Source organism: Mya arenaria, chromosome 8 (assembly GCF_026914265.1).
Source record: "Mya arenaria isolate MELC-2E11 chromosome 8, ASM2691426v1".
In the NCBI taxonomy this organism is placed as follows: Eukaryota; Metazoa; Mollusca; class Bivalvia; order Myida; family Myidae; genus Mya; species Mya arenaria.
In genome coordinates this window covers 58,131,991-58,152,579 of record NC_069129.1, presented here as the reverse complement: position 1 = coordinate 58,152,579, position 20,589 = coordinate 58,131,991, and the positions used below count along the sequence as shown (strand labels likewise).

The 20,589-nt window shown below is 32.7% G+C and overlaps 1 protein-coding gene across 6 annotated transcripts in view; it reads right to left on the bottom strand.

Annotated features, from left to right (window-relative positions):
* The window catches only part of LOC128243333 (protein-glutamine gamma-glutamyltransferase K-like), a 240,508-nt gene that overhangs the window by 39,215 nt on the left and 180,704 nt on the right, over window positions 1–20,589 (bottom strand). Inside the window, exon 1 of one of the 6 annotated variants that reach the window (XM_052961037.1) lies at window positions 4,968–5,114. The exons of the other annotated variants lie outside the window; for them this stretch is intronic. Coding sequence (XP_052816997.1) covers window positions 4,968–5,031 — 64 coding nt within the window. The 5' untranslated portion in view covers window positions 5,032–5,114. Of the gene's footprint in view, window positions 1–4,967; window positions 5,115–20,589 lie in introns of those variants that run through there. 6 annotated transcript variants of the gene reach the window in all.

Here is a 20,589-nt window from a genome sequence, read left to right as displayed (position 1 = left end):
TTCAAAATCGAATGTTGTGCTGGCACGACATTGGACATTGGACATTCAAAAGTGAAAGTCGTGCTAGCACGACATTGGACATTGGACATTCAAAATCGAATGTTGTGCTGGCACGACATTGGACATTCAAAATCGAATGTTGTGCTGGCACGACATTGGACATTCAAAAGTGAAAGTCGTGCTGGCATGACATTGGACATTGGATATTCAAAATCGAATGTTGTGCTGGCACGACATTGGACATTGGACATTCAAAAACGAATGTCGTGCCAGCACGACATTGGACATTGGACATTCAAAATCGAATGTTGTGCTGGCACGACATTGGACATTGGACATTCAAAAGTGAAAGTCGTGCTGGCACGACATTGGACATTCAAAATCGAATGTTGTGCTGGCACGACATTGGACATTCAAAATCGAATGTTGTGCTGGCACAACATTGGACATTGGACACTCAAAAGTGAAAGTCGTGCTGGCACGACATTGGACATTGGACATTCAAAATCGATTGTTGTGCTGGCACGACATTGGACATTGGACATTCAAAAACGAATGTCGTGCTAGCACGACATTGGACATTCAAAATCGAATGTTGTGCTGGCACGACATTGTACATTCAAAAGTGAAAGTCGTGCTGGCACGACATTGGACATTGGACATTCAAAAACGAATGTTGTGCTGGCACGACATTGGACATTGGACATTCAAAATCGAATGTTGTGCTAATGGTTTATGCATTGACAAGTTTAGCTGTGTGTATGTTGCCTTAAGTCACATCCATGTCCGACAATATTATACCTTTGAGGTACCTAACACATATTTAACAAAGAAACTTGTATTTGAAAGTCCGCAACATTGTTATTGAGAATTGTATTAAAACAATCCTTTCGATTGATATACATATATATTCCCATGTAAATGCAGACACAGTCATAAATGTAATATAATTATTCTAAAGCTCTGTAGATAAACACATACTGAAGTGCACATTTGTTGGGTTTATATAATTATTTGCGCTTTGTTTCCTTTGAACCCTTTCAACAATTGTCAGTTCTGTCCGAGATGCCTTTTCCAATGGCTCTGGTGTCACATTTTACATGTATAAATTGTATATTCTATAGACCTATAAGAACTTATGTCGTATGTGATGAAGACGTCATTTGGAATTATTAAATGTCGATGCGATTGATTATAAAACGCTTTGTCGACTTATAAATATAAAAAAAGGTTTATCAAACACAATTATTTCATATAAACTTTACTAAATGAAGACGACGTAGCATGTTCGACTAACTGGGTCGATAAAAAAAACAAGTCAACAGGCAGGAATAGTTTACTTTATCGACTCATTGACAATATTTTTTGTGTTTACGTAAAACCAGATAAAAAAGATGTACGGACGATTACATTTATACTTGTAGAAATTATCAATGCATGTCTATATTTTCCATATGTCATTATATACTGTGAATATAGTTATCATCACTTCGTTTATAAATGGTACTAGATGTGTAGCAGTGGTGTGTAAACAATTAAGCTTATTAAAAATATGCCATTTTGAAAGCATTATCACTGTTTGTCTACATATAATCCACGACCATTCATAAGTATATTCATTTGAATCTTTCTCTGCATATGTGACATCATATATATATGAATCATGCTTAAGTTTCAAATATTGCGATGGAATCGTCATGACAATGCTCTCTTAGTGTTAATAAATTTTATAATGGTTCATTGCTTTGTGATCTCTAACCATTTTTAAATAATTTCAAGACAATACCTCAAACAAACAAAAAATCCGAAAATTGCATGCCATCCAAATTAATTTAAAGTCGGTAAAAAAAACATTCATTCATAAAACATGTCATACATTGATTTGAATGTGCTAGCTGCTAGCACGACTTTCACTTTTGAATGTCCAATGTCCAATGTCGTGCCAGCACAACATTCGATTTTGAATGTCCAATGTCGTGCTAGCACGACTTTCACTTTTGAATGTCCAATGTTCAATGTCGTGCCAGCACAACATTCGATTTTGAATGTACAATGTCCAATGTCGTATGTTTAGCTAACTTCACACAGCTGCCAACGGTAGCTTCCAAGCTGTTTTTGTGACCAGCTCAATTAACCAGACTTGTTCGCAATGTTCAATACAACTAGGAACTTTAATTGGAACACTCTAAAATAAGTTTCTGGTTGTGGCTTTCTATCACATGTATCGCAGTATAAGCCTCTCAAAGAAAATTTCCGGTTTGCTTTTTATATATTGCACGCAAATATTCCCCAAATGAATCGATTTTATTATTTATATTGATGAAACGGTTTTGGTAGTGAAAGCAGGTTTTCTTTAACAATAATTCTAGTTAAAAAAACGTCCTTACTTTTAAGATTATTAGGATAGCATAACAAAACATTCTTAATCATTAAATGTTAACATTCTAGCAGTCAAATGCCTTATTTGCAACAAAGGAATGTTATTAAGTTAAACGCATGTGTTTTTGTAGAAAAATAAATCCAAATACCATGAACGTGTCCTTTGGCAATGTACTACTATTTTTAAATGGCAAATCTCAAAAACATATATTGTGATGAATCTTATACACATACACAAATAACTGTACGGTAAATCTTATCTTGAAGGAAATGGAGACATGAAACACATTGCGTTGCTTTTGCATACAACTGGTGTTTAAAAATAACATGCCTGTTTAATATCGTAGAGGAATGCTCAATAGATTTCCTACGGCAAGATCCGTTGTAACAGGGTAATAGAAGTCATATGAATTTTCTGAATTGACGTCTGAATCGTCCCTCTACATTTACTAAGAGTTTCGAAGGGGAAGATGTGGCTGGTCAAGATCTGTTTTAACGTCAAAGTTTTCTCAAATCAACATTCGAAACTATTTGGGTTCTCTTTTACTCTACCTTGTGTGAAGCTTCTCTGATCTGCTGCGATCTGAAATGGTACTGAGCCGTCGAGTCATTGATAGCGTTTTCAAAAGCCTTAAAAATGATTTTATTCTGGTGGATGATTTTGAGTGCATCACATTACGTCACATATACTCGCTGTATCATGTGATGGTCTAATATATATGTGTATTTATCACTATAAACATTGCAATTTTATAACAATTTTTATTGAAGTTGGATGCTCAAGGCATATAAAAAGTAATCGCAAATGGAAGGACTTAACTCCACAACAGATCAGAAAAAAATGTTTAAAAGCTTTATTAGCAATGGTATACGCCTAATATTTTGATTTATTTTTTTTGAACAATTCCACTAATTTAACTTTAAATTTTAGTTTGGTTATGCAACGGTTATTTGCAAACAAAACAAAAGGCGACGACATTTCCTAAATGCGACATTTTAGACTTTCGATTTTTTTTCAACCTGTACTATCAATGATGAATTTAATATCAACAGTTATTAACTCGTAACGTTATGAAATATGCAAGACATCGTTTTAGTATATTTCTAAAAGGTCAAACAACTAATACAAAAAAGGAATAGATACGAATTGCTCCTATTATGACATACTATTTGACGGAAATCATAAATGCAACCACAAAAATATGGAAATATAGACATTCAGTAAATTGCAAATTCGTTGCATTGAGACGCCCTTAAATTACATCTTTTGCACAAGACTGTTTATATTCCAATGCACATAACAATAGGGTTATTAGCACAACTTGTTTTTGCTCATCCGGTAGCCGACTTTCATTATACACATTATTTGCCTACAGCATCGCTTAATACGTCATATCTTCGTCAGAATTTTATCGGTTGAAAATAAGATAGCAAAATTTTCTCTAAAATCAAAATGAGATGTAATGCTCAAAGATATTGCTTATTGGGAGTAATCTTAACTCTAGCATGTATGTAATTATTTCTCAGGTTTAAGCGCAGAACGTGATCACAGAAAATTTGTCCGTCCAGTACTGTATTGAGCTGTCCAATGTAGCGTTTTTATCAATCCTTAATACATTTGTTTTTATTTTTCAGAGCATAGCTTCTTGCTCCACATTAACCCACGGTTTTATGTGGGATGGCCATGAACTGCAATGTATGCTATTTTAACAATGTCTTTGGTTTAGGAAGAAATACAGCACAAAACATTCGCTGCAAATTGAAACATCTTCTTCTTAAAATCCGGGACGGTCTAGAATTTTTGGGGTGGAGTAAGACGTTTTGGCTTTTTTAAAGTTCAATGGTGATTTTTGTGTAAACTATGCATACTTTGTTCTACGATATGGACATGAAAGGTTCAAAACAATGTTAGGGCCCGCTAGTGGAAAAAAGATTAGCGTTCGGCTAAAAGTTTTTAAGTCAAATCAACACATTATCGTGATCTCCTTCTCACTATTTTATTTTCATTAATATTAGTTTTGTTTGGATTATTAGACGATCTATTTAGACCTATCATGCATTTCTTGGACGCAGTTAGATAAGAGACCATGCAGTGCCTTTCTCGCAGCCATGTGGCATTTCCAATTTCCAAGTGGAAATTAAGTTTCAAAAGTATTTTTGATCTATTTCAATGTATCACAGAAATGCATCAACTCATAAATAATTCAAAGAAAATGACCTTTTTATAAACATATACAGCCACTAACATAATAATTCAATGTGCCAGGGCCCTTGCTCACATGCATCTTGCGACTGAGTTTGAGAATCAGACCCATAAAAGCAAACTATCGATTTGTTATAAAAATATTACCAAAGCAGACTGCTGTATCAAACAAAACTGGAAAAAACCCACAAGTATATAAATAATTTAGACATCCGCGCATTTTAAAAGCAATAAACAAAATCATTTCTCCATCATTTCAGACACCGAACGTACGACGTTTGTCAAATACGTTCGTGGACATTCCTCGTAAACAACATTTTAAGGAAAACGACACAAGCATGATATAATCATTTATGGATCACTTCTACCATGCGAGTTCACTTACCTGTCACAGCAATTGAGTTACTTATACTCCTACTTTTATCCTGTCTTTTGAACGCTCTTTTCATGCTTTATAATTCATGAGATCAACCATCGAAACAAGTGAATTGAACTAAGTATGAGGCACAGCATTAAACTTCTTACGTTCACAATGACTGAAACATTCCAGAGGTACGGGCATTGAGATTATGCCAAGAGGAGTAGCCTGCTCATCTCAGAGAATATACACGTAAAATATATCATCTGCTTTTACCTTTAACACTACTAAACAGTAAAACATCCCATGCAAATGAAAACTATCTTCTGCATATGAATCTGATGCAATCCAGGCTTCGAGGCTCCTGTAGGCACAACTCAGGTGGTGCGTCGCCCCCGCCTCTCCAAAAACAAACATTCAATAATATATATAAATCGGAAAACACACAAAAATGTTAAAATAGTAATTTTACAGCTCTCAAACAATTAAGAACCTGAATGTACGATTTTCTTCCACAACATTCCTGGACACACCTCGTATACATATATATAAATGTTTTGATATCAAACAAGCATGATGTATTCACGTTCGGGTCACTTATACCATGCATGTTCACGGAACCTGTCACATCAACCGTGTGACTTTTAGTCCTACTTTTATTTTGTCTTTTGAACGTTGTTTTCATGCTTCAATTTTGAGTCGAATAATTCATACTATTGAACAAGAGGAGGTACGATCGAAATAAGGATATAAAATGAGGCTCGGCATTGGAATGTTCTATAAAGTAACGGGCATTGCGAGTAAGTCAAGAAGAGCAGGCTGCTCATCTTAGTGAATATATCAGCTCCTATCGTTTACTTTTTAAACTACCAAACAATGAAACATTAGTTGCAAATGCAAATATCTACATCATATAATCAGTGCATACCCCCAAACTAAACAAAGAGGAAAAACACAAGAAGTTAAATAAATGTTAAAAACATCCGCACATAACTAACGCAATGTGATATGAAATGTACAGTTCTCCAACATCTAATACTCCGAACAAACGATGTTGGTCTAAAACGTTCCTGGACAAAGCTTGTTTAAATAGTTTTTGAAATCGAACAAGCATGATTTATTCACTTCAACCGTGCGTGTTTACTTACCAGTCACAGCAACCGGGTAAATTATATTCCTACTTTTATCCTGTCTTCTAAACGATTTTTTCATGCTTCAATTTTAAGACTTATATCTTAAGATATTAGAATAAGAAGACGAACGATCGAAACAAGGTAGTCAACTGAAGGACAACATTAAAATGTTCCTGGTGAAACGCGGATTAAGATTATGTTAAGAGGCAGTAAAATATATCAGCTGCTTTCTTTATCTTATCTACCAAAAAAAAAATGAAATCGTTGTTTATATCGTCACCATTTACCTTGCATCAGACGCTGATCGGACGAGGAATGTAATTTGCTACGTAAATACACATTTAAAATATTTCAGAATAGACAAAATTCCAAAGAGAAATAAACCAGAAATATGTACAAATAAACTGGAATCATTGGAATTTTGTTAAAAGGGTTTCAAACTTTAATGAAACATAGGCTGCTGCGAATTTACCAGATATATCAGGAGCCTTACTATATTAGAGAAGTAATTAAAATGTATTATATACATGTATAATCAAAGTGATACATTTATTTAATATCAATACAAACACATGTATAACAAACTTCACAAATTTTGATTGATAAACCTTTGATTACTTACAAAATAATGCATTAATGGAAAATATTTATTACTAAAAACAAGATTGTAACCGTGTATTTAATAGCTGAAAAAGTATAAAAATGACCGATGGGTCTTAAAAGATTTACAGTGATCAACTATCGTCTCATAAGGTAGAAATACCGTGTTTTCTGCACCTTTTTTCAAATTAAAATCGGTATTCTTCAGAAGAACCATTGTTTACGATATTTATTCTTCCATATCGATATATTTAAACAATTGTATTAATTTTGGTACTGCTTATTTGTGAGTAAGAGTGCATTATTACATATTTAACATTAAATGGCAAAAGTAATACATTCTAACAACAAATAACTGATGAGCAACTAATTTGGATGCGTATTTCGTTGAACTTTTTTATTATTAAACCTAGGTGATGTGTATCTTAATGAGTTTTGAAGGGTTACAAGTCTTTAATAAATGAAAAATAAGATATTTTTAGGAAAGTTTTGATTGTTTTGTTTTAAATATTTTACAATGAAGCGTTCTTTTACATGTTTTTAATACAAATATTTTTTGTAGCTAAACATACGTGTAGAGATACTTGAAAATGTCCGTACTTGATCATTACCGTACTTCGAATGTAATAATAATGTTTATATGTTTTGCGTTCATTTACCTGTATTGTTCTGTATTGTAGATAATTAAATGTATTAAATTGACCATGATATTTGCATCGATGCATATACAAAAATTAACATGTGTGTTGATAGTTTTTTTCTTAAATTAAATTAATGTTCTTCTATACACACACTATGGCCACATAGTAGTCCGCCATAACATTTTCTGTTTGTAGCCTTGCTACTCACGTCAAATGCGAATTCCTTTCGACGCCAAGTTTTATTTTTTCTCGAAATCATTTTTTTAGATATCTGTGATAAATTGTGTTGGATCATTTATGTAAATAATCAATCTTTCGAATGACCTTCACACCTTGTCATGGTTCATAACTGCACTATTTTTTCATATAAATCTAACTATATATAATAATATTAAATACTAATAATATCACAAGTTTACCCTATTTTTAAATTAAAAATCTATCCCAATTTTTGTTCCCTGTGCCAGAATCGCCAATGATGATGATATTTCAAAGTTAGTGATATTGCTGTTGAAGACTAATAAATCAGATACTGACCCAATCATTAAGACCTGATCAAATAAGACGAGCGGCCGCCTGGCGATTGAAAATATATCGTGCTCACAGAGATACTAAGTCAAACAAGTGATTGAGTCAAACACCAAATCAATAAGAGTCGAACTTCTCGATCTACAGAAAATGGAGACACTTATTCGGCTAGCGGGCCCTATTAACTATAAATCGACAAAGTTATCCTACTGAAATATTTTCAAATCACGTTTCGATGGCGCCTGGTTTCAAACGTTGATTAGTCGGAAACAGCTTTTTTTCTGACAAGTGATTTGTTATCTAAACAAAATTAAAATTTGATTTATTACTCGTCATTTTCATAAGTAAACAACATTCCAGGGAAAATCTGATTAGGAAAATAAACAAGAAATCTGTACAAATAAAAAAAAACTCCATAAGTGGTCTAAAAACCTATGGAGAAATTAAGCCTTCTCTAAGAATCTTATACACCAAGGAAACAAAATTTGCAAGTTGGAGTTTTTTTCTTCTAGAAGTCAACAAAACTGAACTATACAACAGTTCATTGTCTAAATACTTATACGTAAACATAAGAATTGTCGCGTGTCTTTACAAAACATAAATTAATAGAATATTTATGCATTTTTATATTTAATAATGGAATGATTATAAGTATCTTTCATGGCCGAGAGTGTAAGATAGGTTCATTCCGACCCGAGCGTAGGGTGTTTTGCGGAAACGAGGTTTACCGAGTTTCCGCAAAACACCCTGTGCGAGGGTCGAGATGAACCTATCTTACACGAGCGGCTATGGTAGATGCTTTTTCTCACACCTCAGTTAAAAATAATTAAGTAAAAATGTGTTTTTTGCTGGAACTCTTTTGTGCTTAGTGAAAATAATTGCGTATGGATATGCGATAATTCGTGGTTGTCCTGGATATAGTGATTCCGCTCAGTGATTCCGATAATATTAATAGTCAAATCGGTCTTTAAATAGTCCTAAGGAGAGTGAAGCATTATTTCTTGAATGGTGCGTAAAAACTGTTTTATGGTGACATTCGAAGCGAGAAATAATTAACTAGCGTTCTAAATACTACCACAAGACAAGGTTTCCATGATGCTACAGACGACAGTCTTCAACAGGGGAGGTAATTACAATGTGGTGACCATAAAAAAGGAGTTCCATACGGGCATTTTATCTTCGCCCGTGGGCAAGATAAGAATATCTAGCATGGTTAAATTATTGGATCTACTTATCTGAGGTGGGAGAAAAAGTTATACACAGATAAATAACATAAATTTATATTCAATGATTTATTAATTTAAATTTATAAATGTATGTTAATTCTTGGTACAGGCAAAAAATAGAAGATATTTATTTATGAATGATATTGTCTAAGTTTTGATCGTATAATCACTGTAGTAGCCACTAACCACCTGCATTTCCATAATGTATCTAATTAACTAACTATACTGCGTTTTATATGTATCATTATTCACAATTGCTATTCATGAACATTATCCATATTTCTTAAGCTATTCTTGAATTGTTATTGATATTGGCTACATTGTAACGATGATCACATGCATGGCTATTGTATTTACTTGTATATATTTGTTTGACGAGATGCTTTGTTGCATGGAAGTCGAAATAAGCTTCTGTTCTGTTCTGATCTGGTTAATAACATAATTATATCCATTTCGTAACAAAAAGAATTTAGTCAGATATAATTAATTATTTCAATTTTGTTAAACAAAGAGTTAGAGGAAAATCAACATAGCTTTATTACATTCAGTTGTATGATATTAATAATTGAGTTAAGTATGACAATGACTTATTCCATACAAATACTTCATTATTTCGTCCTTACCAGATGAAGTAAGTAACGATGTAATAAGTAATTTATGGAACTTAATAACATATTTATCAACATGGAAATAACTTTTAATATTGGTGTTTCATATTAAAAATAATACCAAAAAATACATATAAAATGACATTTATCCTCTATGGCTCTACCATTACAACATGAACAATAACGTTCGAACGAGGTATATCATTACGAGCGTATCTTCCTGTTTCTATCCCATAAACCCGTATTTAAAGAAGTACAACCGCCAACTACTAAAAGTATTTTGTATTCAAAAGTTTTAAATCTCAATGTTGAATATTCAATTAATACTTGCAAGATAAATGTCAAAAACTTAACATTTAAAGAACAGAACATTTTTTTTTTGCAAGAATCGCATAGACCTATCTGGCAATCTAAATTCATATACAGCAAACACAGCAATACCACACTAAACACAATTTATGCAAAATGAATAAAAGACATAATGATGCAGACATATTTCTAGTTTATATTTATCTATGGCTTCATAAGAATGCATGATTCACTTTACATTATTTTGTAATTGTTCACAAACACATTGAATGACAATTGCAACAAACCTATACAGATTAGATTGAGTATAACGTAGAGTTTCTAGATTCAAATGCTTAAAAAAAGATCAACACTATTACATTTTTTTTTTTCAAAAACGTGTATATATCTATACAAGCGTTTCATCTTATATGCAATTTGACCTTATAAGGTCGACGGCATATGACCAGTTCATAGATCAGGTTTACAAGTAAACAGATATTGTAATACAGATACTCACGTTGCACTCCGCAAACACTCAAGCCACACATGAGTTCACCGTAACGCTTATTGTTTCTTTCCTTGCTATATTTACAGGCGACGTCAAACTCGGCATTCTTTCGTCGCCAAATGTTTTTTTTTCCTTGAAATCATTTTGTGTTTGGTTCCTGACAGCAATAACATGCATACTAAGTAAACCTTCCGCTAATATGAATATGTTTCACATTGAGCCAAACATTAATACAACTGCTATTAATTGCCACTCATAACTTAAATAGCAATAGCAAATAACAAATCTTCTTGTTCATATTCCGTGTGAAAGTATTGACGATGTGGATGTCAATGGATTCCATGCGGTGGTACGATGTTAGGGATAGTGCTATTGAGGAATAACGTATCAGGAATTGACCCAATCATCACGACCTCATCAAATCATGCTCGCTCCTACTTAATTTCCCGTTAAGTAGTAGTTATTACATGACATACTCTGGAAAGGTTCGAAAAGTGATTAAGGATTGTGTTCTTTTATAATTACATTAACATCAATATTGTGCAATTCCTATTAAAAGTGATACTTGTTGAAATACAATTTATTTTTAAATGCGGATTTATAGTCAGTCGTGCATAGTGAGCGGGTGAAGTTATAAGTGATGTCTCCGTAAATGCAATAAAATACAGCATGTAAAATAAAACCAACCGAACCAGTCATTTTACTTATCTAGAGTAAAGTATAGAGACATGACTTGCTTCGTTCGTTTGTTAAATCATAGTTAACGCAATCGGTTTTGTCACGAATGAATGTCATTGAAAAATTCGTTTGTTTAACACTTGAAAGTAACATCGTAATTGAAATTAATTTGTGAAAGACGTAGTCATAGTACAAGTCACTGTATCCCACCGAGGCAACTGTTCTTCGTACAATAAGTTATATGAGGAAATCATTGCGCATGTGAGTAACCTCAAAAGACTTCCATAGCCGACCAAGTCGTTCGTTCGGCTATCAATATTTTATAACTTCTTTTCAACTAGTTTCCGCAGGTCGTACGAATATTGTCAATTCTTAAAAAAAGAACTCCAAGACTGATAGCCAACCGTTTGTTCAAATATTGGCAATTAATATGTTTATTTATAGTTGGCAGCTGCTCGGCGGTAAGCTTTAACTAATAATTGCCAATTCAGTTTGTATAAAGCTCGGAAATTCAATTTCCAAGACCACTCACAATTTACTGTCAATGGGTTCTAATACGGGGATGACGTCACTGGCCTCTTCCGTGTAAGAACGCCTTAAAGTTTTTAGTTTCATTTCGGAAATAATACCTTACGTATCGAAAGCCGCATTTGAAGCACAATTCATATGTTGAAATATGTATTTGTTTCATTTTTGCCAAAATGTTCGTTTCTATGAAATACTGTGTGACATAGCCGGTAATTTTTGTGCAAACGGCCCGCGGCCATTGGCAACGTCTGCTATCTGCGTACTTTTTAAACCGAACCAGTTAATTACAGTTGGGTCTATTTCGTATTTCCGATCAGAGTGTGCTAAATTCGCACACTTAGCGATCTAAGCCGACGCATAAGTACTCACGCATAGCCTAGAAAAAACAACAACGAAAAAACGGATGGTATGTAGAATTTAAAGCACCAGTTTAAATCTATGAAGAAATAATTAACCAAGGTGCATAAAAAACGTTGTTAGAAAACAACAAAGTTTCCTAAAAGCCTAAGCATTTGTTTCTGTAAATGCGAAAAGCAATTCAAATGAATTTAAGCGTGATTAATAGACGGGAGAGTGGTGCAAGAGAGAAGTTTAAGGATAAGAGGAATAAGAGTCTGATAGTGAAACGATGAGAGTTGAAGGGAGTGATAAAGATAGGGGAAACAAACGAGAGACATTTTAAGGGAGAGAATAAGGGACAATAAGAAATGTCAGTTATGGTGAAAGTCAACTGATATTAAAGGGTAAGTTCTGGTCGCATGCACGACAGTTGTTCCGAAACTATGTTGAACGACAGTAGAAAAGAAAGATCTCGTATCATGTACGACCACATGTACGAGTGGTGGCTCTTAGAACCGCGTTCAAAAACCAACACCGCCAGTTACCCGTTCAAATGTATCAATGGCTTTAAACCGGAAAATTGTTTGTCATTTTACAAGGTTTAGGGGTATAAATATATTTAGGCATTACTTTCTGTGGATTTAATAAAATAGCACACAAAAACCTACAATTCATGATAACCTATTCTGGTCCCAATTTCTCGCAACGTCTTAAGCTTTACATGCGTAAGTAGTTTATTTCAATAAGTCAAAATACATACTTAAAATGTTGTTTTATAAATGAAAAATGGTTGATTGTGATTATCATGAACATAACTCCCATCTTATGTATAAAAACTCTTAAAGCTTAAAGAAGTAAATATTATGCAAATTATTGGAAAACGAAAATAGTAAGCTTAGCTTAATCCTGTTATAAGAGACTTAAGAAGTTTCGAGGAATTGGGGACTGATTTATTGAAACTGTTTTAATGGTCATATTTTAGGGATATATAGTTTCATATGTTCCAGTTTTTTGCGTCTGTCCAAATATATATTTTTTATGAATATTCTTAAATACATTCCATTTATACCATGACATTTCTTTACTCTAGCGCGTTTGGCCATTTTTATAATTATAAATGGTGCGAATAATTGTCAATGATTGTTTAAATGATTGTAAGTTAAGATACAGACTTGGGGCCAAAACGGCGACAGTATTGGTCAGAAATGAAAATAAACATGTTTCATACAATTATATACTTAATAAGAAAGACCCTTTTCACTCCTTGCAAATTAATCGTGATATTTTCAAGTACTTAACACAAGCCTGCACGACAATCTATCCCTTTGATCGTGTTAATGTTTTACAAACAGTAAATCCGAGCCAATTATTATGATTAAAGAGTAAAGTATAAAAAATGTTTCACCGCTCCTGGCCGATATTTATCTTTCTATGGAAATGTATAACATTTAACACTTAACGAGTGTTTAATACTTTTTTGTTAACATAGTATGTCAACCTATTTTAAACAATTATTTAATATTCTCTTTTTTCAGTCGCAAATACAGTCAATTCGTAAGACTACAAGTGACCCGTGAAGAAGACATTTCAATTTCGTGAATTCGTTAAATCGTGAAATTTTGATTTCGAAATCTTGAATGAGTGAAACCGTGTTCACGAGTAATCTGCTCCTGTTTGGAACTAAAGAAGTAAATCAATCAACTTTTTGACTGCTGAATCAAACAAATCTTTAAATATATCGTCACCACCATTAATCTGTTTATTCTCGTTTCGATAGCGCCTGGTAAGAAACGTGAATCGGACAAAAAATAGTTTTCCCAGAAAAGTAATTTGTAATGTAAATAAATATTTAAAATACTTTGAACATGATTTAATTGCGTCATTTGCATACGCAAATGAAATCTGAGGAGAAATTGGATTAGTAAAATAGACAAGAAATCTATACAAATAAAATAACGACCATAAGTGGATGCTCTCTGGAAACGTTTATCCAACATTAAATGCTTTTGAATTTACAAGTTTTCTCACGTAAACTAGGTTACTATGGAAACAACTTAGTGTTGTAACGATTCGGTTCAAACGACTCTTGGCATGCGTTGACCCGAATATAATTTAATTCATATACTGCAACATCAAATAAGTCAAATTAGATTAACTTGGTAATTGTCTTTTTGGAACGTAGGTGATTTAGAAAAGTACTAAGAAACCATTTCTACATCAGGATCATTCTTCTCCAAGAAGACATTACATTTTATTTTCTTGAATGCACTCGTATTCATTAACGTATTTTCAAATTAAAACGTTAGACAGACATAAAAAACATAATTTATGTCTAAAATAAAGGCATATGATCCGTTTGTAAACCTGATTTACAAGTAGTTGAGCTGATATAAAAAAAAAAATACTCACATTCTTCTGAACACACACTCAGACCACACATGAATCCATTGTAACATTTAATGTTTCTTTCCTTCTTACAATTACAGGTTACGTCAAACTCGACATTTTTCCGACGCAAAAACTTCTTTTTCCTTGAAAGCATTTTATGTTTTTTTCCTTTAGTACCAACCGCACGTTTTCCCAAAAATCTTTTACGATTTGGCAATTAACTAGTCTCAAATATCAACTATAAAAGGGCTTAAAATTGCCATATAAAAAAATCCGTTCAAAACTCAAAATCAAATATTGTTATCATTTAAACAATTGGTACTAATTGCAAAAGATCCACTTTTCAGCAAACTTCAATTCTCCCAGTTCTAGCTCCGTGTGACACTATTGACGATGTGGATGATAATGGTTTCCAATGTTGTTACGAAGTTAGGGATATTGCTGTTGAAGACGAATAAATCAGGAATTGACACAATCATTACGCTTAATCAAATCATGCTCGCTCCTACTTAACATCTCGTTATGCAGCAGCCATTAGCTGACATGCTCGGGAAAGTTTTATTAAGGGCTATGGTATTTCGGACAGATTGTGTATAGTATAATGCCAAGATCATATACTGACTTTTCAATGATACTTATTTAACTCATTGTACAATGACTTTTAAAGTCAGTTGTACTTGTTGTTCGTGTGAAGGTAAATAGGCTCACTGTTTTGTGTTGGTGACATAACAAATAAAGAAAGTATGTTTGATATAAACGTGCCACTGGGAAGAATAATAAAAAAATCAGCGAAAACCTACATTAGCCCATAGCTTGATTAACCCGTAACAAACTCCGAAATTACACTGCAGTATGTAAATTGCAGTTATTGTCCATCCCAATTAGAATTTAAACAATTTTGTACATGCAATTATACAACTACCAGTAATAGGTATGAATGTAAAGTTAAGAATGTAATGAAATTAATCTACAGCAGAAAAGAGAACCTGTATAGTTCCCTTGCCTGAGGTCTGTTTGTATAATAGATGCATCCCAAGTATAAGCATGTCTTCATGCAGTGTTCATGGTATGAAAAGCTCTATTATTTGTAATAGGATAAATGATAGATGTATTTCAAAACATACCGTATAATTGTGAAGTGAATTCATTTTGCAATACGATATAGATATAAAAGTTTCTTATCTTAACAATCATATTAGCAATCTCAGGTTAACTTCATGATCGCTTTTCGATAAATATTTGTTTTTGAAAGCGTTAATATGGCTTACCGGCGAACACTTAAACTTGTGATAGTTGTCTTATTTCTTAACGAGCGTTTGTTTAGGGCGTTGTATTTCAGTCAAATGTGTATCTACTGAAATTAATAAAAAAATGACATAAAGCTTGTTTTATAACGTCACATCATGTTAGTTAGTGTTTGGATAACGTCACAAATCATTTACATGCATGCGGAGAAACATTCGGTCACTCACAAAAATAAAACTTAAGGCAGACGCACTACAACGCAAAGTACGTATCCAAGAAAAATAAACAATTCTTAGTAACTTTTTTTGAGTTTCCAACACTGCTTAAATTATTTAGTGATCATTTCCCTAATAATGTATATTGCATTAAAATAATATAACATTTAACTTCTCATTTTGACGAAGACAGTAAGCAATAAGTGAAGGATACGTAAACGTTGCACACATAGACAAATTCGATACTTAATAAAATGGACACAACTCAATTGCATGAAGGCAATAACCATTTAGACGAATGCACTTGCAAATAAAGATGGGAAATGTCATAAAGCAGCTTGCATAAACTGGCGGATATCCTCTTCAAAATTAATAGCCTTCTCCACTTGATATTTCTGTATTTTAAGCACTGAACAAACACAAGTACACGGATAGTAAAAGGTTGTGACTTAACTAGATTTAAGATTGCTTTCAGAGTTTGTATTTGTCATTTGTTAAAGTCCTGAAATGATTTAAGAATATTTTTAAAACATTTAATCATACCACAAGTGAAGAATGTTTACATAACTGACTGTTACAGAGTAATTATGCAATTAATAAAGTAGGATCAAATGACTTGACGACGCTAATGTCGAGTAGCCTGCCTGAAAGGAGGGCATATATAATTTCAACACTTTATAGTTGCACAAATAAAACCAATTCAATCTAAAACATAAGTATGTTTAACTCATTTGACTTAAATGTTAAAAGCAAAAATAGATCATAAAACACAGCAATAAATTTTAGCCTTTATAAATGGGGTTTTTAATTAAAAGCTACATGACCACACATTCCCCCATTTAAAAAAGCGCCAAAGAATCGCATATCTTTTTTTATCTGTACACAAATTCTTTTATTTTTGTTTTGATCAATAAGGTCAAATAAATCAAACAAAATAATGCATTTATATTAATATGTATCTTGTGTGCACCAATCAACCGTAAAACTATAGTGTTCGCCTTAAACGCAACATAGTTATCATGATTTTCAAATGTCTATTAATAGTTTAATTTGTATGTAAAGCCATGATGTTTTCAGGCATTTTCTTATTTAATAGTTATCTATTTTTCCTCGTTTTCTTTTCATTTCATTCTTTTTGAAAAAACAAAAACAATAATAGGCTTATAGGCATTATTTAGACGACACTCGTATTTACTCTTGTTGTATGTTTCAAATAAACGTTAGATATAACACATACCTTGCCTTGTGTGGATTCTATTTGTAGCAGATGTCTAAACTTCTTATTGTTAAAATATGATATACTCATTTACTAGCAAATCTTTCATTATAAATCACATTAACTATGTTATGTCGTTAATTTATCGGCTGGAGGCTTCGTTTTACTGAACAATTTATGATAATCATAATATGTAAGCAATTCTCTAAGCCTCTGCTGATACGTTTTATCAGATACGCAAGTGCAGTAATGATTTTGATTTGAATTTCCTTTCAGTCTGAGGAAGTTTCCGATATTCTCTATTCCAAACAAATTTAAATCAAATAACCAACGAAATACGCAATCATAAAGCTTAAGATATAAGTTACTATAACCGCATCGTACAGTAACTATTTCCAATCAATATATATATCACCATCGAAATACGTAATGAAAAAAGTTAAGATATAAATGTCTATAACTATTTCCAATCAATATTTCTTAGTACATAGAATATATACTTCGAAACAGAGGGCTTTACTGGTCAGTTTGGAAGAAGAGGTTTTGATTTTGCAAAAACAATGTTCATTTCAGCGCCAAGAATCGTTTAACACAACAAATAAGGAACACGTATTTGTAAGTCAACGGTGACATTATTTGTTTAATTAGATACAATACACCGCACAAGATGCATTTAATTTTAATCAAAATGAACCAACCAGTTTCACTAGTGTTCAATTAAATCGTATAATTGTTATATCAATATATTTGTTAATCATGAATACTCTATAACCTACAACACTGTCAAGTTTTTACATGAAATAAAATCTGTTCTGATTAAAATAGGCCTCTCCAACAAATAAATGACAACATCATTGTGACTGCACGAATAAAAACCTGTGCAACTATTTTTAACTTCCATTTGTAATGACATAAGGTTACTTACAATAATCCATTCATACAACTGTATCTTGCAGCGTTGTGTTGCATAGTATGGAAGCGTTTATCGTTTATACTGATGATGTGATCAAGTACTTTTCTATATTTAAGAAATATAACACACCACTAAGGGTCAAATGACAATACAAGGACCTGCCAGTCAGCCACCGAAAGTGTAGCCGAGGTTCATTCACCTTCGGGGGCTGACTGGACGGTACTTATAATGCCATATAGCCCGAAGTGGTGTGTAATATTTCTTATATTATACCGAACAGTTTTCATTACCATTCAATATTTTAAAGCGATTTAAATGTGTTTTATTGAACAAAGCTAATGATGTTTACTTGCGACAAGTTTTCGCCGTTGTGAAAATAGCAAGCTGCACTTCCTAATTGTATGACGTCAGCGGTCCATATTACATTTTTGGCGAGGTCCGGACCGGCCAAAAAAAATATTGACCGCTGACGTCATTAAACTGGATTTTCATCAAAATACAGTGATATACGGACCGATCGATTTTATATATACAAATAACGGACAAATTTATGAGGTATGATATAAGACTATATGGTTACATCATCAGTACATCAAAAATGTAACCCCACACTGTCAATCAATACACAGTCCTGAGTATAACTAAAGCTTGGTCCAAACACTTTTAACACGTAAACAGCATTACATAAATTACACTGCCTTTCAATGTCAAGCGTATCGGAACATAGAGTATTAAACTAACATTACTCTTGTTTTGGGGCCAGCTATCGCAATAGTTTTATTGAAACTATTACTATATGTGTTCAGTAATGAACACTCGTGTTGCGAGTCACGGCCATTTGCATATTTTATTTCTGTAGATAATTTATTTTCCTTTAATTGTATATTAATTGCATCTTTATTGAACAAAAATTAAAACCATCGGTACAACGCCATAGCAAATACCACAAGAGACATAATTCATATCAATATCTAGACAGTTTTGTCGTATTTTGTCAGGCTTTTTAGTGTTTGGAGATTTGACGATAGAAACAAGGCATTTTTCTAAATGATATGAGATAGTGTATCCAAACAGCTTTAACACACAATTATATTTTGAGAAAATAATGTTTAATATTCTTAAATACATTCCATTTATACCATGACATTTCTTTACTCTAGCGCGTTTGGCCATTTTTATAGTTATAAATGGTGCGAATAATTGTCAATGGTTGTTTAAATGATTGTAAGTTAAGATACAGACTTGGGGCAAAAACGGCGACAGTATTGGTCAGAAATGAAAATAAACATGTTTCATACAACTATATACTTAATAAGAAAGACCCTTTTCACTCCTTGCAAATTAATCGTGATATTTTCAAGTACTAAACACAAGCCTGCACGACTATCTATCCCTTTGATCGTGTTAATGTTTTACAAACAGTAAATCGGAGCTAATTATTATTATTAAAGAGTAAAGTATAAAAAATGTTTCACCGCTCCTGGCCGATATTTATCTTTCTATGGAAATGTATAACATTTAAAACGTAACGAGTGTTTAATACTTTTTTGTTAACATAGTATGTCAACCTATTTTAAACAATTATTTAATATTCTCTTTTTTCAGTCGCAAATACAGTCAATTCGTAAGACTACAAGTGACCCGTGAAGAAGACATTTCAATTTCGTGAATTCGTTAAATCGTGAAATTTTGATTTCGAAATCTTGAATGAGTGACGCCGTGTTCACGAGTAATCTGCTCCTGTTTGGAACTAAAGAAGTAAATCAATCAACTTTTTGACTGCTGAATCAAACAAATCTTTAAATATATCGTCACCACCATTAATCTGTTTATTCTCGTTTCGATAGCGCCTGGTAAGAAACGTGAATCGGACAAAAAATAGTTTTCCCAGAAAAGTAATTTGCAATGTAAATAAATATTTAAAATACTTTGAACATGATTTAATTGCGTCATTTGCATACGCAAATGAAATCTGAGGAGAAATTGGATTAGTAAAATAGACAAGAAATCTATACAAATAAAATAACGACCATTAGTGGATGCTCTCTGGAAACGTTTATCCAACATTAAATGCTTTTGAATTTACAAGTTTTCTCACGTAAACTAGGTCACTATGGAAACAACTTAGTGTTGTAACGATTCGGTTCAAACGACTCTTAGCATGCGTTGACCCGAATATAATTTAATTCATATACTGCAACATCAAATAAGTCAAATTAGATTAACTTGGTAATTGTCTTTTTGGAACGTAGGTGATTTAGAAAAATACTAAGAAACCATTTCTACATCAGGATCATTCTTCTCCAAGAAGACATTACATTTTATTTTCTTGAATGCACTCGTATTCATTAACGTATTTTCAAATTAAAACGTTAGACAGACATAAAAAATATAATTTATGTCTAAAATAAAGGCATATGATCCGTTTGTAAACCTGATTTACAAGTAGTTGAGCTGATATAAAAAAAATACTCACATTCTTCTGAACACACACTCAGACCACACATGAATCCATTGTAACATTTAATGTTTCTTTCCTTCTTACAATTACAGGTTACGTCAAACTCGACATTTTTCCGACGCAAAAACTTC